Source organism: Coturnix japonica, chromosome 7 (genome assembly GCF_001577835.2).
Source record: "Coturnix japonica isolate 7356 chromosome 7, Coturnix japonica 2.1, whole genome shotgun sequence".
Classification (NCBI taxonomy): domain Eukaryota; kingdom Metazoa; phylum Chordata; class Aves; order Galliformes; family Phasianidae; genus Coturnix; species Coturnix japonica.
In genome coordinates this window covers 19,336,688-19,353,682 of record NC_029522.1, presented here as the reverse complement: position 1 = coordinate 19,353,682, position 16,995 = coordinate 19,336,688, and the positions used below count along the sequence as shown (strand labels likewise).

The following is a 16,995-nucleotide window of genomic DNA, read 5'->3' as shown; positions in this document are numbered from 1 at the left end:
CCTTTGCCTTTGGAGAATGCTGTGTAATATAAAGGAACTACTGCAGGACCACTGCATCATTTAGTGTCTGTGTATTGTGGCCAGAGCCTGGAGGCTAATCTGCGCTGTCTTTATTTTTCCCTGAAATCTATGGCTCTGCTTCCACCCTTTTCACCATTCAGGATGCTTCATATCTGATCATTATAATAGTGACTCACCACACTTCAACTCACACGCTGGAGTCAGTAAAATCTCAGTTTTCAGCTGAGTTGAAAATAAGTGTGGTAGGCGCTAGATAAATACAGTAAGGTTGTCGTAGAATCATGGAATATTCTGAGTTGGAAAGGAGCCACTGGTATCATCGATTGGTGCAGCGCTTCCATGGAGATGTTTGTCTCTCAAATCTGTGCCATAGGAGAGTGGATCTGTTTAAAAGAAAACTCAGTGTTACACAGAAAAGTAAGGGGCAGCATTCTCCTTAAGGAGCTGAACTGATGCTTAAGCTGTTGCAGTGGTAATGTGTGAAAAAGCCAAAAGTAGAGTAGACTTTGACAAACAGTGCAAGCTTTGGCATTTGCTTCAAATATTACTGGAAGAGGATCATTCAGAAAGGATGCTGTTAAGTGAAACTGGACCCTTACTCAGATTATAGTAAATGGAAATTTTTTTTACAAATTCTCAGCTAAAGAGCTTTCCAAAAATGGCTATTAAAACATAAAGTTTTGCCACTGTTAACAACCTGGCCATTATAGCAGTGACCTAAAAGCGAGGGAATAAAAATTTACTGTTGGTAACAAAACTGTCTAGAATATGTTCTTCACAGTCCAAAAGGAGAAATGCAAATACCATGTATTTATAGTCAGCCCTCAGAAACTGGGGAAATGAACAGTGAATGAGCTGTTTTCTTTCTGCTTTTTATAACTGGAAATATTTTTCCCCATTAAACACTTGGAGGCCAGCATTCCATTTTTGTATTCAATATTTTCTCGAGTAACAGCTATTGACTGCAGCAAGGTGTTATCCCAGTAAGAACAACAGGACTTGATTTATGGCTTTTATGTTTGACTGCATTCCTTTAATGCTCAGAAGTACGTGTGTGTCCACAGTTCTGAAATGTATTTTACGTTTAAATTTCAATTTAATGCGTTTTTAAATTGAGAAGAGTTCTCAGTAGGATTTCAAAAAGGAAAGTGCTAAAATTCTGCTTCTATTGAAAGGGAGATTAAAATTCCCAGTGGGAGCAGTCGGAGGGCAAGGCTGAGCACTGCTGAAGATCCCACCCAGTACTGGAAACTCCCTAAAGCTGATATCTTTGTCTCTCCTTATTAAGTATTAACCACCACAGAGCTATTGGCCTCAATTTGAGTGAAGAAAGCTTTCTGGTGACAGCACAAACTGGCTGTGTTTGATACCTGGCTATGGAGAAGATGATCTGAGCTCTTGTTATGCTTCTGCTGTTACTTACGAGATGCTTGGGTGTATTCAGTGGTGTTTTCAGCACTCATAAAAGAAGGAGGGAAGGGTTTATCTGATACTTTTAAAGCTGAGCTATGTTTGATGCAATAGAATTCACCTCCTCCTCCAGTCTAGCGTGCCTTGTGTACATCACATGGTTTCTGCATTCTTCATTTCACTCTGTAAATTAGGGGTGAGAGGTCTCATATTGCAAAGGCAGTGGCTTTGAGGTAAAGCTATTGGGAATGGTGAGGTGCTCAAATTCTTGTATAATAGAGCTACATGGCTCAGGCAGACTGAAAATGATGTCCCACAAAGCAATCTGAGCACTGCACATGCATAGCTGCAAGGTAATCAAAGAGACTTACTCCTTTTAAAAACGTGGTGCAGAACAACAGACAAGTAGAAAACCATAGAAGGAACTTGAAGGAAGTCTTGCAGGTTATCTCATGAAAGCCACTGGGAGGGAAATGCTTTTTGGGACTGAGGTATCTCTGATGATTTCATGCTGTAATGTGATAGCTGTTGGGAGACCTTTGCATGGAGCTTGTAGCCAAGTGTCATGTGAGTCACTGTTGGCTTCTGGGGATGAGACCCCATTGCTTCATTACATTATCTTTGAGAAATTCCAGGGCACTTGGAAACAAAAAAGTACACAATCCTGCTGCTGTGCCTGGACGGACTGGGCTGGAGTGGTGTATTTCAAACAAGAAATTATTTCATGCCTACTCACGGATTAGTCCCCATAGCTTTATTCAACATTCTCCTTCCACAGATGTCAATGCCAGTAGGAATTACTCCTATTGTTCTCTAGCTCTAGTAATCACTTGCTCTCATGCCTTTGAAAGTAAGGGGTTTACTTGCCACTGTTGTATTACTCATACTCTGTTTCTTGCTTTGTTTGCTGGTAGAATACGTACACCAATGCAGACAAGCTTTTAGAGGCTGCAGAGCAGTTGGCTCAGACTGGGGAATGTGACCCTGAAGAGATCTATAAAGCAGCCCGGCATCTGGAAGTACGGATTCAGGACTTCGTCCGGAGGGTGGAACAGAGGAAGCTTCTCTTGGACATGTCAGTCTCCTTTCATACCCACACCAAAGAGGTAAGATGTGCATTTTTCTGTGTTTTGCACTGTGCTTCAGGAGGCTGACTCTGGGCACAAACTAAAGACCCAGGTGACAGAAAAGGTGTCTTCATCATGCCAGACTGCCAGTGGTTTGCTTGATGCATATGATTAGCTGTTTTAAACAGAAAACAAGATGTGGATGAAAAAAGACAAACAGCATATTACACTAAAATAAAGGGACAGGATATCAAACGAATCAAATGATGCTTTAATTCACAGCTAGAATGTATTGTTACAAAGCAAAAATTTGCTTATAGGAACATCAGTTGATGTTCATGCTGCAAATATGCTTGCAGTGTGATATGGATCCTCAGAGAGATTCCTTTTAAATGTGATGTTAATTAATGTAGCCATTAGTGCTAAGTGTTACTGGAAGTCTTACATTTTTTTAATGAGACAGATTTCACTTCTCAAAATTATGGGTAAAGAGCAAACTACCACAAATTAATACAGTGAATCAGTGAGGACCTGAATAAATACAGTTTAGTGTAATTGAAAAATACCCAGAGATAAGGCCGTCTCACCAGAGATACAGTGGACAGGCCGTCAGATGGGAGGCCACTGGGGATGTAATTAAAGCATACTTCACATTTTTCTGCAGACCAAAGGCCATTCAGTGATGAGTGACTTTTAAAGACAGGCTTTCTGCTGAGATGGAATTAGTTAGAATGGTTGTTTTCATGCCCTGTAGCATCTGTTTGCAGCAGTTCGTGAAATCAGAAAGATGCTCTCAGAATCTGAAAGCTTTACCCTTTGTTTGTTGATTTGTATGTTACAAACGAGTTACATGTAGCCAGCTTCTTTGTGTTGGGGAGGACCCTTAAATAGAGGGTGTGTGCACATACGATTCTTGCGTGTATTTTAAATAATATCTTAAAAGTGTCCAGTCCATATACGCCATTTCTAATGACCAATTTCATTAATGTCAATGTCTTCTTTCAGTCTAATGACCAGTTTTACAAGCACTCCCAAATATGCCCTACAAATGACCACTGTCAATAGAATGGGTGTATTTGGGAGTGTACCTAAAATCTGCTTCTTTTTCTTGTTCTGGTCTAGAAGAGTGTTCATCATTAAGACATTCAGCACCTCTGCTCCGCAAACTCATACCATTTTAGTGTTCTGTGATCCTTAAGAACAAAAATATTGTATAAACACAATGGTTTGGTGTTGATAGATTTGTAGAAAGGGAGAAATCAGCACTATGCCTATTGTAGATATTGATACATGAAGGTTTATGTTTTCATAGCATGATACCAATGATTGTTTTGTTATGTACCAGAAAGCCCACAAACTACTAGTTACTTTAAGCTTGTGAATAGTGCTATTGTTTCCCAGGTAGTTCACAGACTGGTTTGCCATAGGGGAATCTTAATTAGTTATTTCCTCAGTCAAATTATTTCATAACAGTTTCCTACTGTGATTAACCTCGCTTCACCTATGCAGCTGGTGTCTAGTAACGCTAAAATAGACACGACTCCAGGAAGTTATTAATGTAATGTTTTTTATCACTTAAATTTCTTCAGATGATTACTGGTACGGAGTTGCCTAATGTGGGTTTAGGAACCAGAGCTTCTCTGTATGGTTTTGGATTGTGGTGCAGTGTACTCACCCCTGCCGTTCTTCAACCAGAAGGGAACTAGCCAGCTGCACTCACCTTGTTTCAATGAGCCTGGTTCTGGTATATCAAAACGCAGATGTACAAAAATGCCAACATTTTTTAAACTGGTAAAAAATCCAGTCCTCTGTAACAGCGCTGCCTACTGTGTAGTGAGAGTGAGCCCTAAATCTCTGTCTCATTCTCGTTCACCCATGGGACAGATGGACACTGTAATGCCTCCTTGGAAAGCCCAGTAAGTATCTACAGTCATTTAGGGAGTTCTGGAGTGGACAGAATCCTCTGGGTGCCTAAGCTCTTTCACTACAGAGAGACAGATGGACATCTGTGGCATAAAAATGGGACGTGAGCAAAGTCAGGCTGGACCTTGAGGTCTACATTCACCTGGCCAGATGACAGCTGTTGGGTTGGGTGCAAAGGAGCTGCAAAAGTTATTGCACTTTCCAGCAGCTCCTCCAGTGCAGGGGGATGCATTGTAGCTCTGCAAGAGAAAGGAAGTTTTCACATCTTCACCCTTGTGTTACTTTCACTTGTGGGAAGGCCAAACACTCTGGCTTTTGGCATATTAACCACCTTTCATTGTGTGTCACTACCTGCCTCCTTCCATGATGCTTTTCTGCATCTTGAGGGCACTGGTGAGAGTCACACAGTCCAGTACCTCAGCCAAAAACAGTAAGTGAGGAGATTGCTGTGGTTTTAGTATTTGTCTGCCAGCTGCAGGGATCCTCTCCAACAAAGTGAGGTCATTGAAGGCTGGTGGGGAGACCTGGCAAGAAGGGCAAACTGTTACAAGAGAATCTTACAGTGTATTTGGATCTGTGCTTGTCTTTTTTGCAATAGATTGGCTGTTGTGGAAATGACTCATTACATGGCCTTGCTTGGACCTTCATATACGTTGTAAAATGACAATTTAACCAATGCCATTCTTCAACATGAAATGGAGATAGAATTACATACATCCTTCCTTTTCCACCCTGCCTCTGATAGTATTCTATTCTTTCTCTGTTTCACACAAGTTGAGCTCGCTTATTTCTCCCTGGGCTCTGTCTAGGAGATGTGCTCAGCCATGGTGGAAACTCCCAGCCTGCAGGGCTGGGCTGGAGAGGGTGCAGGTTCTTACTGTATTCACTTGTACAGACCAGATCTGCACCATTCGTGCTTGTTTTTTGAAACTGCATAAAAGTAAATCCACTGTATTAGGTAACATTTTAGATAACATTAGACTCCAGTTTTAAAAGTAGAATTCATCGAGTGAAATTCCCTTTGAGTCGACAGCAGATTATAGTTGAGCTGAAGAAATAGTTTGGAGTCAGATTTGAGTTCTAATAGATGTCAAGGCAAGAAATCCTTTTGCTGCAGCAGGAAAATAGAGGAACATCTGAGATCCATCGCTGCTGTTTTACCAGGAGGCATTCCAGTTGGAGTGCCAACACATACCTCCCTGATTAACCTTGTCCTCTGACCTGCAGCACTGGGCTTGATACTGCACTAAACTCTGCCCATCTTCACCTGGGAGTGCCCAGAGGCAAGGAGAGAGCAGTTTGGTTGGCATGCTAGTGTGTTTAACACCTGACGTTTCGTATTATTCAACAAGGCGTTATTAATTACTTAATAATAACCATCATTATTCATTTCAACATTTGTAATTCTTAAAGCAAACCATTCCTTAAACGATTTGCAACTGTTTCTCTTATGTCCTTGGAAATGAATAAACAGTTGGTTTAGTGTTTTTTGGCAAAAATGCAAGAAACTACAGACTAGCTGTATTTTTTGTCTACATTTCCCAAATTCTCATTATTTCTGGATATATTAATCTACTGAGACAGAAGTGGTGAAAGGGAGAGTTAAGTAGAAAAAAATCAGTCTTACTGACAAGGTCTTTACGGAAATATTCTAAATATCTTCCTGCAGCAAACATGTCTTCCCAGCACAGATGCATTACTCTTGTGATGCAGTCGTTCCCAGATGTGGCTGAGTGCATGGACTCTGAACTTCTCACACTTTCCCCTGTACTCTGCTCACCTCTGCATCTCCACATGTGACAGCCAGCATTCCAAGCATCTGAGAAACCTTCAGCTTTTCCCATTTCTGAGATGCTCTCTTATCAAATGAATGTTCTTTCTGAAATCTTCCTTGCTGTAATTTCTTCAGGGCAATACATAGCACTGAGTTAAATTTAAATCCAGACATCCCAGGAGCAATTAAAATTAGAATCGTAGGGATGTTTTTGTACCCCCAACAGACTTGAATCACTGCTCATTTCATGTCAAAACATCATAAAAGAGAGGACTCCTCATGCTAAGCGGTGACATTCAGCTGAAGGAATATGAAAATGATCATCAATTAAGCATACCAATAATTCAGAATTGTTTTGATATATTTTTTTATTAATTTTAACTTTTATTTTTAAATTGGCTTTACTATAAAAATAAATGTAGTAGGCTGAAACGATGGCTTTCTGGTATGGCAAAAACATTTTAGTGACACAAATTTAGAGCTGTTCCCTTAGTGACTGTTAGTATCACAACTTATGAGTGATGTAAATTTCATATTGTCGTATCTGTAAGAGATGTGGTGTCCTGCTGTCCTGCAGCACTCATTATACTCTCTTAGTTTGTAGTCGTTATTTTCTTTCTTTTTCGGGCCAAAGCATTCCTGACAGTGTGAGCAGAAACTTGCTACCTTGGGAATCAAATCCAATTATCAGTATGGCAGGGTAAAGGTATAAATTATTGTCAGTGGGATAAATGCATTCAACAGACTTGTACCTGAGTCACATCTCTCAGGATTAAGGGTGATTGAATTCAGGGTTTCTTATTTCAGATCTGAATCAATTAGTGGCGGGGATACCTGATGTTCCAGAGAACAGTTTCTCCTGGAGAAAAACGTGCAGATGTGATAAGGCCACACCCTGAATCACAGCGCAAATAATAACTCCTTGTAATTCTTTGTCTGAATCTTAATGTTTTACATTGGTCTCACAGTTCTACACTTACGGTCCTGAGGGATACATTACCATTCCGAGTATGAAAATGTAAGGCACAAAAAGACACTGTCAACTTTTTGAATTAGATCAATTTACCGAACACAGGTCTCACCTGAATTACAGAGCAGTTCTGTAAAACCCTTATAGCTCTTCAGGGTATGAAAAACACATCTTACTATCTCGAAAATGCTCGTTTTTCAGTGGGTTTCACATTCTCACCTTTGTACCTCAAGTCCTGCAAGAGAGCAGCTAACAGCAGGAGGGGAGGGAGAGGCAGGTTCAGGTCTTGTGTGTACTGACCCTTGGTAGGTCAGAGGAGCAGTACGAGAGGAGCTCAATGCTTGCAGTTCCAGGTGGAGCCTGCCAGCCCTACCTGGCTCACCTGCTACAGGGAGATAGATAAGCACAGTCTGGAAATACTTTATGTTGAAAAAGTTGAGCTGCCAAACTCTTAGCAGGTTCTTACTGAACATGTTCCAACTAGAATTTGTCAGGGGTCTTTTAAGTGACCAGATTTGGGCAAATTTTCACAGGGATGACATCATACTTGCTCTCGACATCAGGCGCAACCCTGCAACATTTCAAACCCTTGGTTAAAACTGTGGAGTGCCTGAAGCATCTCAGGCAAGCAGAAACAAGACTGCTACTCAACACAGGCAAAATTACTCCTTCTTAACCTTTCCTCTCATTCTGGATCTTTGACCTCAAAATTCATCAAGTTCAGCCTAAAGCAGACACCTGGTATGGAAAGTGTCACTCTGAACAGTTTGTCTGATAAGGCCATGAGAAACTGAGAAGAAATGCCTGGACAAAAAAGTGTCCAGCAGCTTCCTATACAGACCTGTGTTATTTGTGTTCAGCAGGTCACCTTGGTAATCCCATAGAAGTCAGTGGGGCTACTCAGGTGAGTTGTGGGAGTTACTGCAAGCACTGTGAACCTAATTTTACTTTATAACCATGGGATGTGAAATTAAATTCTCTCTGCTTCAGTTGAATATCATGATTAGGAGATTATTTTAATGCAGGTCACTAATTTTGACTGGGCTTGGCTCTTGTGTAGTGTCAGGAAGCAGGAAGCTCACGGGGCAGCTACTGTCTCTAGTCGGAAGAGCTGGCAGAATGAATCAAAGTTAATCATGGAGTAAATGTGACAGTGGATCTGGAGTACATTGTATGATCTTGACATTCATTGTAAATTGATCCAGGATTCACAGTTAATGTTACTGAATTTAATAATTGGTTGTTTGACTTTAAGTGCTAATACTGACATTTCAGAGCAACTGCCCTCCAGATAATACAGACTTGTGATGGAGAGGATAATCAGTTTAGCAGTTCCATTTGCTGGCAACTTCTAGAAGCTCTGAAAAGGTCTCTTTCTGTGAGCGTGGCTCATTCAAGGTATTTGCCTTGTGTACTTCATTCCTGAACAGCCATCCCGATCAGTTATTTTGGTGCTTTTCTCATTTTAGGGCCAGATTTTGAAACAATGAAAGCATAAGATGCTAAAGTGACCCAAACTAGCTCCCTGCATATATGATATACATAGACTGGGCATCTCACATCCCAGAATTTTTCATGGATAGAATGAAGAACACATCTTGTTGAAAAGCTGCACAGTTTGTTCCTTCACTTGGATGAAAATCCAAGCTGAGGTTTCTGAAACAGCATACAAAAGCATACTGTGAAAATATCTGTTCGTCCTCACAGTGCAGGGCTGAGAAACATCAAACCTTAAATTTATACCTCTTAGGAGCTGGGAGGTGAATCTGTGAAGTTTGGTCACATCCTGGTAATGTCTACATACGTGTGTTGTCCTTGGCCTGGAAGGCAGATCCCTCAGAGAAGATAGATGTGTTCCTGTAGTTGCCAGCCTGCCGTTATGATTCTGATATTTGGAGCTATAGAGAGGGCTCTGCTAGTGTAATAAAAGTTATTTTTGTGTGAACTATAAAAGTTGACTCTGGGTTATTACCAATCAATTGCCATGAAGCAAGAAGTAGGAACAAATTCCTCTCCCAGCTCCAGAGCACAGTCTGTGACTTGGACCAAAATGCACTCACCAGTTATTTCTTCATGGGTGGTTTCCCTGCAGGGTTAAATCTTGTCTGTAATGCTAGCAGAGCTCTGAGTTCAAAAAACCAGGATAGCTGTCGTGGTGCAGGATGCCCCTCTATCCTGTCCATTTGTTGTCTAGAAGCCAGGTTTCTTTGTTGAGGATTATGAAGCTAGGAATGGAGAGAGCTGTGGTATCCTGGCAGCACATCACGGTCTTGAGCAGAGGAGTTTGGAGCATGGCCAATCCACTATTGAATAAAAATCTGCCATCTGTGATCTTCTTCCTTCAGAAAAGTTGTGAGGTACGATCAAGGTAATGAGAATTAAATGCTTGTAAATGCAGCCACATGGACCAAATCTAGGAAGCCCAACCTGCAGCAGAGCTTGAACAGACACATGGAAGTGAAGTTGGAAGAGACCTCTGGAGAACATTCAGACCAACCCCCTGCTAAGGCATGTTCCCTACAGTAGATTACATAGGAAGGCATCCAGCCAGGTCTTTAACATCTTCAGGGAAGACCACAACCTCTCTGGGCAGCCTGTTCCAGTGCTCTTTCATCCTTACAGTAAAGAGGATTTTCCCCATGTTCATATAGAACTTCCTATGTTCCAGTTTGTACCCATTGCCCCTTGTAGTGTCACCAGACACCCCTGAAAAGAGACAAGCCCTGAAAAGAGCTTGGCCCTGTCCGCTTGACTCCCACCCTTTGGATATTTAGAAGCATTTATGAAATTCCCTATCAGCATTCTCTTTTCCCAGCTGAACAGCCCCAGGTCTCTCAGCCTTTCCTCATAAGAGAGATGCTCCAGGCCCCCAGTCATCTTTGTGGCCCTCTACTAAACTCTCTCTAGGAGATTCCTGTCTTTCTTGAACTGAGGAGCCCAGAAATGGACTCCAGCTGTCACCTTACCAGGGCAGAGCAGAGGGAAAAGATCACCTCCCTCAACCTGCTGGCCACACTCTTCTCAGTGCACTCCTGGATACCATTGGTCTTGGCCACAGGGACACACCTCTGTCTCAGGGCCAACTTGTTATTCACCAAGACAGTCTGCAGTTTCAGTTGCATGTTGACATCCATATTTTTCAGGCCAGTCACCATATATTTTAACTGACTGTGTCACATGAATCAAATATCTGCTTTAGAGAATCCTTGCCTATGCTTTCTGTGGCATCAACCTGTATGCCTCACTCTTCAGGTAGCAGTGATTCATGCAGCAGATAGAAGGGTATTTTATACAGGCATTAAATAGGAGGTGCATAATCTCATTAGGAAAGGTTTTATTAGTCTTAAGTAGCCTGTTTTCCTGATTGCCTTATATTGAGGAACATAGGCTTCTCCCAGTGCCAGCATGTGGCCTTCCAGTTTTTGCTATTATATACAAAGGCAGTGCCTGTGACAATCTGTGTGTTGGGTACTCTTCATTAAAGCCTTACAGAGACACTCCTGTAATTCACTCATCACTCAAAATCATGTTCTGTTGTCCCTTATGTGTACGTGTGCAATGGAGTCTATAAAACTAGTTTTAAATGGTTAATGTCAATGTAGTGTTTCAGGCTGATGGATTCAATAGGACTGTTTGGTTAGAAAAAGGTCACACATTTTGTTTAATCCTTAGCAAGTTGCGGAATGATTCAGAATTGTCACATATGATTTATTTCTGAGGTTCCTAGAGCATAGAGCAAGAGGTTGCACAAAGGGCTCCAATCAGGGCTAAGAGTGCAAGTCATACAATGAAAAAAAGCACAAAGGGAAGATGTAGTGCAGCTCCCATTTGAGATAAATTTAGAGGGAAACCTAATGGTATGAGTATTTGTTTAAGTGTTCTGTTGAATTGGCAGAGCATAGTTTGCAGCTATGGAAAGCTCCTCCTGCACCAAATTATACTGTATTACATGGACGTAAATCTGAATAAATCTTTTGATGTAGGAAGAACTTCTCCAAGCATGTATCAGTGAGATGATGTGCAAAATTTGATGTGCTTAGTACAATTACTGCAGCTGATTACATACAGATTTATGATTACCAGTAACATATTAAAATTATACTAGAAGGTGAATGTGATTTTGCAATTCATGATGGTTGTAGAAGCATACAACACGTACAACTGATTCTTCTGTAATAAACCAACTCCTCTCCGACAGCAAATAGGTCGTGAGCTACATTTACATGACCTTGGGCTGAAGATCTACACACTCCCTGATACAAGCATAGCTACCCAAATTGTGTTTCCCTTGAGAGGAGATTATTTTGTGCTATATCAATCTGGTCCATGCAGGACTTGGAAAAAGGATCAGATGTTTAGGCATTGCAAATCCTTTTGCCATAGGCAAGGTTACTAATTAAAAAGTGCTAGCATACAGAAGTACCAGATGCAGCCCAGGCAAGGATGAATGTCAAGAAATTGGCGAGGATGAGGGGAAAAAACCAGAAAGAGGTTAGGAAAAGATTGATTTTTTTTTCTTCACAGAATGTTCCCTTTCATTCTACTCACTGCTTCTTCCAAACCAGCTTGGTGGTATCTGACATTACGTCTTGCAGCAGGGCATCTCATCGGCTGCATCTGACCATGGAAGTCACATATTGGAGCACTTCATGAGTAGCTTCTGGTCATATCCCTTTTTGTCACATTCTATTAGGTGTGCTGCCATCATGTGACACCTCTCTGGTGGCATGTGGTCACATTACGTGTTGTTTTGCTTGTTTCCATTGACATTCCCATCATACCTTGCATGTGCCTTTGTGATTTAAGAAAATGTTGAAATATACTCTCAATTTATATCAACTATCACTTCCTTCAACTTCAGCAGCCCTGATTGCTGAATGCAAGTAATTATTGGTGGGGAGAAATCAGGATAGAAAAAGTTCATAGAATCATTAAAGCGAGAAAAGACCACTAAAAGATCATCTAGTCCAACTATCAGCTCATCCCCACCACACCCACTAAATCATGTCCCTCAGTGCCAAATCTACCCTTCTGAAAACCACCAGGTGAGTCCGGATGTCACTGCTCAGAATGGCTTTATAGAAGCCTCACTTAAAAGGAGAGGGAAATAGCACTGATGGACATCCCTTTCTGGAAGAACACAGTTTTATTTCAGTGTGGCTTGGGTCTGTGCGCACTTATGAGGACTCATGGAGTGGCAACAGCACAAATCAAATGGGGAAAGGGGGTCCAATATTTCACAGAATTCTTCCCAGTTTTGCTGTAGCCTTGGCTCCCATGATGGACATCCACTTTACTGAGTTGGCTTGAACATCCTTTTGTGGCGTGCTCAGCAATACATGGCACTTCTCTAATGTTGTAAAGGAGTAAAGGGTATACCCTGCAGAGCTGCTTGTTTCTATTAACACCCTTGTTTGGAAGAAGTAGCAAAAATGTTGCACACTGGTAGTTTTCATGTGTTGAATGGACTGTTTCTTTGCTTTTCACTTGTTACGCAGCGTTTGTAAATTATTTTGGTAGGGGATTAAAGCTCATCTGTGGCATTTGCAAATAGCAGCTTACAAACACTAGGTGCTTAATCATTATTCCAAATGTGCAAGCAACATTTTCAGCAATCTCTCTAGGTTTCAGATTGTTTTTTTTGCTTTAAGTGGTTCCTTGCTCTAAATCAGAAGCATTAATTTTTAGGTAGCAGGCACAGATGTCCTTCAAACCTCCAGTAAGTGGTCTCATTAAGTACTTGAGTAAAATGAAGGGTATCGCATCAGACGAAATGTCTGAGAATAAAGAGCTGTATTGTCTCTTGGGTGGAGGGAAACTGCCCATGCCAAGGAAGACAAAGAAGTTGCTACAGTGCATAAGAGAAGTGCCAGATGCTTCCCCAAAAGAGGGGGCTTTCACTCTTCCAATGGCCTAGTAATAAGAGAACTGTTTTTCTTGTTTAAAGCCATGGTTACTCTGGTAAATAAAGCCTCCCCTCAGCATGATCATTTTAGGACTAGATATTTACCTTAGTGTAGTTGACAACTATAAAGTTTGTAGACTAACTTATTTTGTATGAGTCAAATCTGTGGCTGGATCTCTGCTGAACTTAATTCAGCATCTACCATTAATACGTTAGTATTTCTGAATGCGATTTAGCTATACCAAAGCACAGATCAATTTGAAAAGTATATATTTTTGAGTTTTCCTTCATTGTTTTGCTAGATTCTGTGTCTTTGGATGTGTTAAGCAATCCAATGTGGAAATGATTTGTTCTGGACAAGTGCATCACTGTCAAGCTTAGTAAAAGCCCCTACAGCAGAGTGTGGAAATGCCGTGTTGGTATTGGAAATGTTTGCGTGCACCTTCACACACATCTTTTAGAGGATGAATAGGAGTAGGTTGGAACATGCATGGGAATGGGCAGGTGCTCACAAATTCTGCTCAGGCAAAGAATGAAAGAGGAAAAAGAGGAAAAGTCAAATTCTGAAAGTATGACATAAAAGTTGTCCTGTGTCATGTATCAGTTTTCAACAAAAATGTGAACACTACATTGAGTCTAAGCTGTTTAAGAGGAGGTGTCCAATAATTTGGGATTTTAATGGTGAGGATTTAACTAACAGTTGGAATAGTTGCATTGGAATTAAACACCAAGTACTAAAAGGGACTCGTTTTCTGAGCTGTGACAAACAGGAACAAGCCAGGGTGTGATTTCTGGTTCATGATTAACAGCTCTTCTGACTTTGGTGCTGCGGTAACATGGAGTTCATCTTCTTTTTCTGTGTCATTCACAAATGGGTTTGGTGGTAATTTATTTCAGGTGCTGTCAGTTGTAGCACATAACCTGGGAGGTTTTTGGATCAGGTTCCTATTGTAAATTGCTCCTGAAAGATCTTCCTAATCTTATTAATATTGGCTGATTCTTTGTATTAGGATTTCCCAGGGATTGGTGGAGTCTAAAGGATTAAAGGCCTCTGAGTCAAGGATGACCTAGATTCTGATAGCTTTTATTATGCAAATCCTTACAATCTGAGGTCATTTATGGGACCATCTGAAGTTAATATGAGTTCCTATATTCAAGTACTCTCAAACATTCACAAGTGTTTCAGTTCCAGGTGAGTACAGTACAGTTATTAAGAGTTCCAAAACTGCTTTGAGGCAGAATCATACTCAAAAAGTGATGTAGGATCTTCAAAGTCCAGATCCTTCTGGCTAATGCTGGAGGTGCTGGAGATGCTTTCAAAAGAAGGGTTTTCCTCTGAAGTCCTATTGGGGGGCTGAAAAAGTTCTTCCCTGCTGCTTCTAACGGGGTCGTTTCAAGAGATCCGCACATTGCCAAGAGTGGAGCAAGTTCTCGATTTCCCTTTCACTTGTGTAGCGGAAATTCCCCGAGCTTTATTTTGTTATTTTAAGAGGAAAAAAAAAAACAAAACAATAATGATGAAGAGCAGCAAGAAATTAAAAAAACGAGTGGCTTTTTGAAACAGAATGATTTATATAAACAGCCATTTTTCACTTCTGTGTGTACAGAGTGCTCTATTACTTGAAGATCTGATAAGCAGAGAAAATTAATATTCCCCCAAACCTGCTCCTCGCCTGTTATAGTCCAGCTGTCTCTGCTGTTTGAGTGGAAGTAGGGATCAGCTCGAAGCTGGGATGATTCTGAATGTGACTCAGAGATAAAGGCTTTAATACATTTTCCTTTCTAGTGGCTTCCCAGTGCTCAGCACCTGGAACTCACAAATGGAAAAGCTCTCCTTTTGGTTCTTTCAATGTGCTTTCACTCTTTCACCTACTACACAAGCCTGGCTACCTAACTGTATTTGCTTCTTGTATTAATATTTGCCTTTTTATATCATGCCTTTACTCTAACAAAGTGAAAATGTGTAAATAAACTGGGGAAAGACATTCCATTTTAGGCCAGCAGTAGTGTAGCAATTATGATTATACGACTATAAACAGAAAGGTTCACCCAGAATACTCAGAGCTGAAGAGCTAACCAAAAATCTTTCAAATTAATTAAGTGGCTGTTTTAAAACACGTGGAAGTGGTTTGGGGGCTGTCCAGCATGGAGTTGTGAGCAAAGGGAGGGCAGAGCATGGGGACCCAAACTCACTATTTTCTGATAATACCAGCAGTGCTGGGACAGGTTCTGATGTTGATGATTTTGCTTTAGATTGGGGTGATAGCCTTAAGTTTGGCCCTTGTTGTGAGAAGCCTGGCCAGCAGGGGCTCAGAGCATCTCTCTCCTCCTCCCATTTTATGTGGACACACAGAATTCACAGTCTTAGAAGAAATCCTGTAGGTTGGGGTTCCAGTGCATCTCGTTCTGAACAGAGACGTTTTTTCCAGCTCATTTGCCACCCCCACAAACCGTCTGTCATCTGCTCCATGTGTACCTCTCACTCCCTTGCAGGCAAATTGCTTTGCTGCTCCTCAACTCGGCAGCGCTGCGTCCCTTGACATTTCCCAGGGCAGCGATGCTGGGTCCTGCTGCTGTGCTTCCCCACTACTGTGCAGAATGTACCAGCAGAACGTGGGTTAATGGGGCAGGCATGGCACAGAAAACAGTCACTCTGGTGGAGTCATTAGGATTTGCTGGCAGATTGCCTGCTCAGTTGGTGCAATTTTACACTCATTTTCAGAGCAAGCTTAAAGGGGAAACCTCCGCTCGCTTTGAGGCTTCACAGCCAACAGGAGGCTGGGGCTTGCCTGCCGCTGCCCCCATCTCTGATGAACAGCTGGCTGGAAATTCTCAGCTAAGCACTTACTCAAATGATTTTTTGTTGTTGTTTTGAAATTGGTATTCAAGGCTAGTTAGAATGAACGGATCTATATGGGTGAAATTGCAGTCTCCTATGCCTTGGCTTTCCAAAACTCAGAGAGCAGAGTCTGAGCTACATTTGGAGGGGAAAGGAGGAGAAAACAAAATAAAACAGAATACATAACCTTGTGCCTGGGAAGGTGTAGCTGAGCAAGTACAGCTATACTTCAGTCAGTACTATGCAGACATAGCAAATGTTTTTGGTCTTGGTCCTACAACAGGCTTCAGCTGCATGTGAAATTAATAGGAGCTGATAGCACACAGCTCCTGAAAGGGTTAGGCTATCACAGCTGTGGGACACTGTAATTTATTACTTGTGTAAAGAGTTAATAAGAAGAATAACATTACATTTGTTGTCACACGCAGGACTGAGTCACATACTAATTTTGGTGGGGGGAGAAACCCAACCTGATATTATATTTATTTTACTTCATTGCTTAAAATGGGTTTGCACCAAATAGAATCTATTAATCTTTTTGTCTTAGAAAACTTCAGTTTCCTTGTGAAATATGCAGCCCTAGTTAATGCTTTCTGATCTGGAATTAGAGGGTTAAGTCTCAATCCCTCTCTGATTTATATTTCCCTCCCCTCTTTCCCAGCTGTGGACATGGATGGAAGATCTGCAGAAGGAGCTCTTAGAGGATGTCTGTGCTGACTCTGTGGACGCGGTTCAGGAGCTTATCAAGCAGTTTCAGCAACAGCAAACAGCCACCTTGGATGCTACCCTCAATGTTATTAAGGAAGGGGAAGATCTAATTCAACAGCTCAGGTAAGCACCCACCTGAAGGACACGTGGTGAGAAATCTGCTGTTTGCTGTGTTTTAGGTGTGCATAAATGGGGAAATGCAGGTTTGGGATTAACAGGGAGAGTTTATTTATTTATTATTATTATTCAATTTCTTTGATTAATGTATTGAAATTTGCACTGAGTGATTTATGTGGACAGATTAGAGTAGTCTGTGTATCAGCGTGGGCTGCTGCTTGACAGAGAGATTATTTATAGGCACAGCAAAGTGAATTGAAA

General features: G+C 41.3%; 1 protein-coding gene across 1 annotated transcript in view; it reads left to right on the top strand.

Annotated features, from left to right (window-relative positions):
* Positions 1 to 16,995, top strand: part of KALRN (kalirin RhoGEF kinase) — a 434,957-nt gene that overhangs the window by 257,248 nt on the left and 160,714 nt on the right. The window contains exons 11-12 of the mRNA XM_032445881.1: positions 2,346 to 2,537; positions 16,571 to 16,740. Of these exons, the coding sequence (XP_032301772.1) occupies positions 2,346 to 2,537; positions 16,571 to 16,740 (362 nt within the window). The remainder of the gene's footprint in view (positions 1 to 2,345; positions 2,538 to 16,570; positions 16,741 to 16,995) is intronic.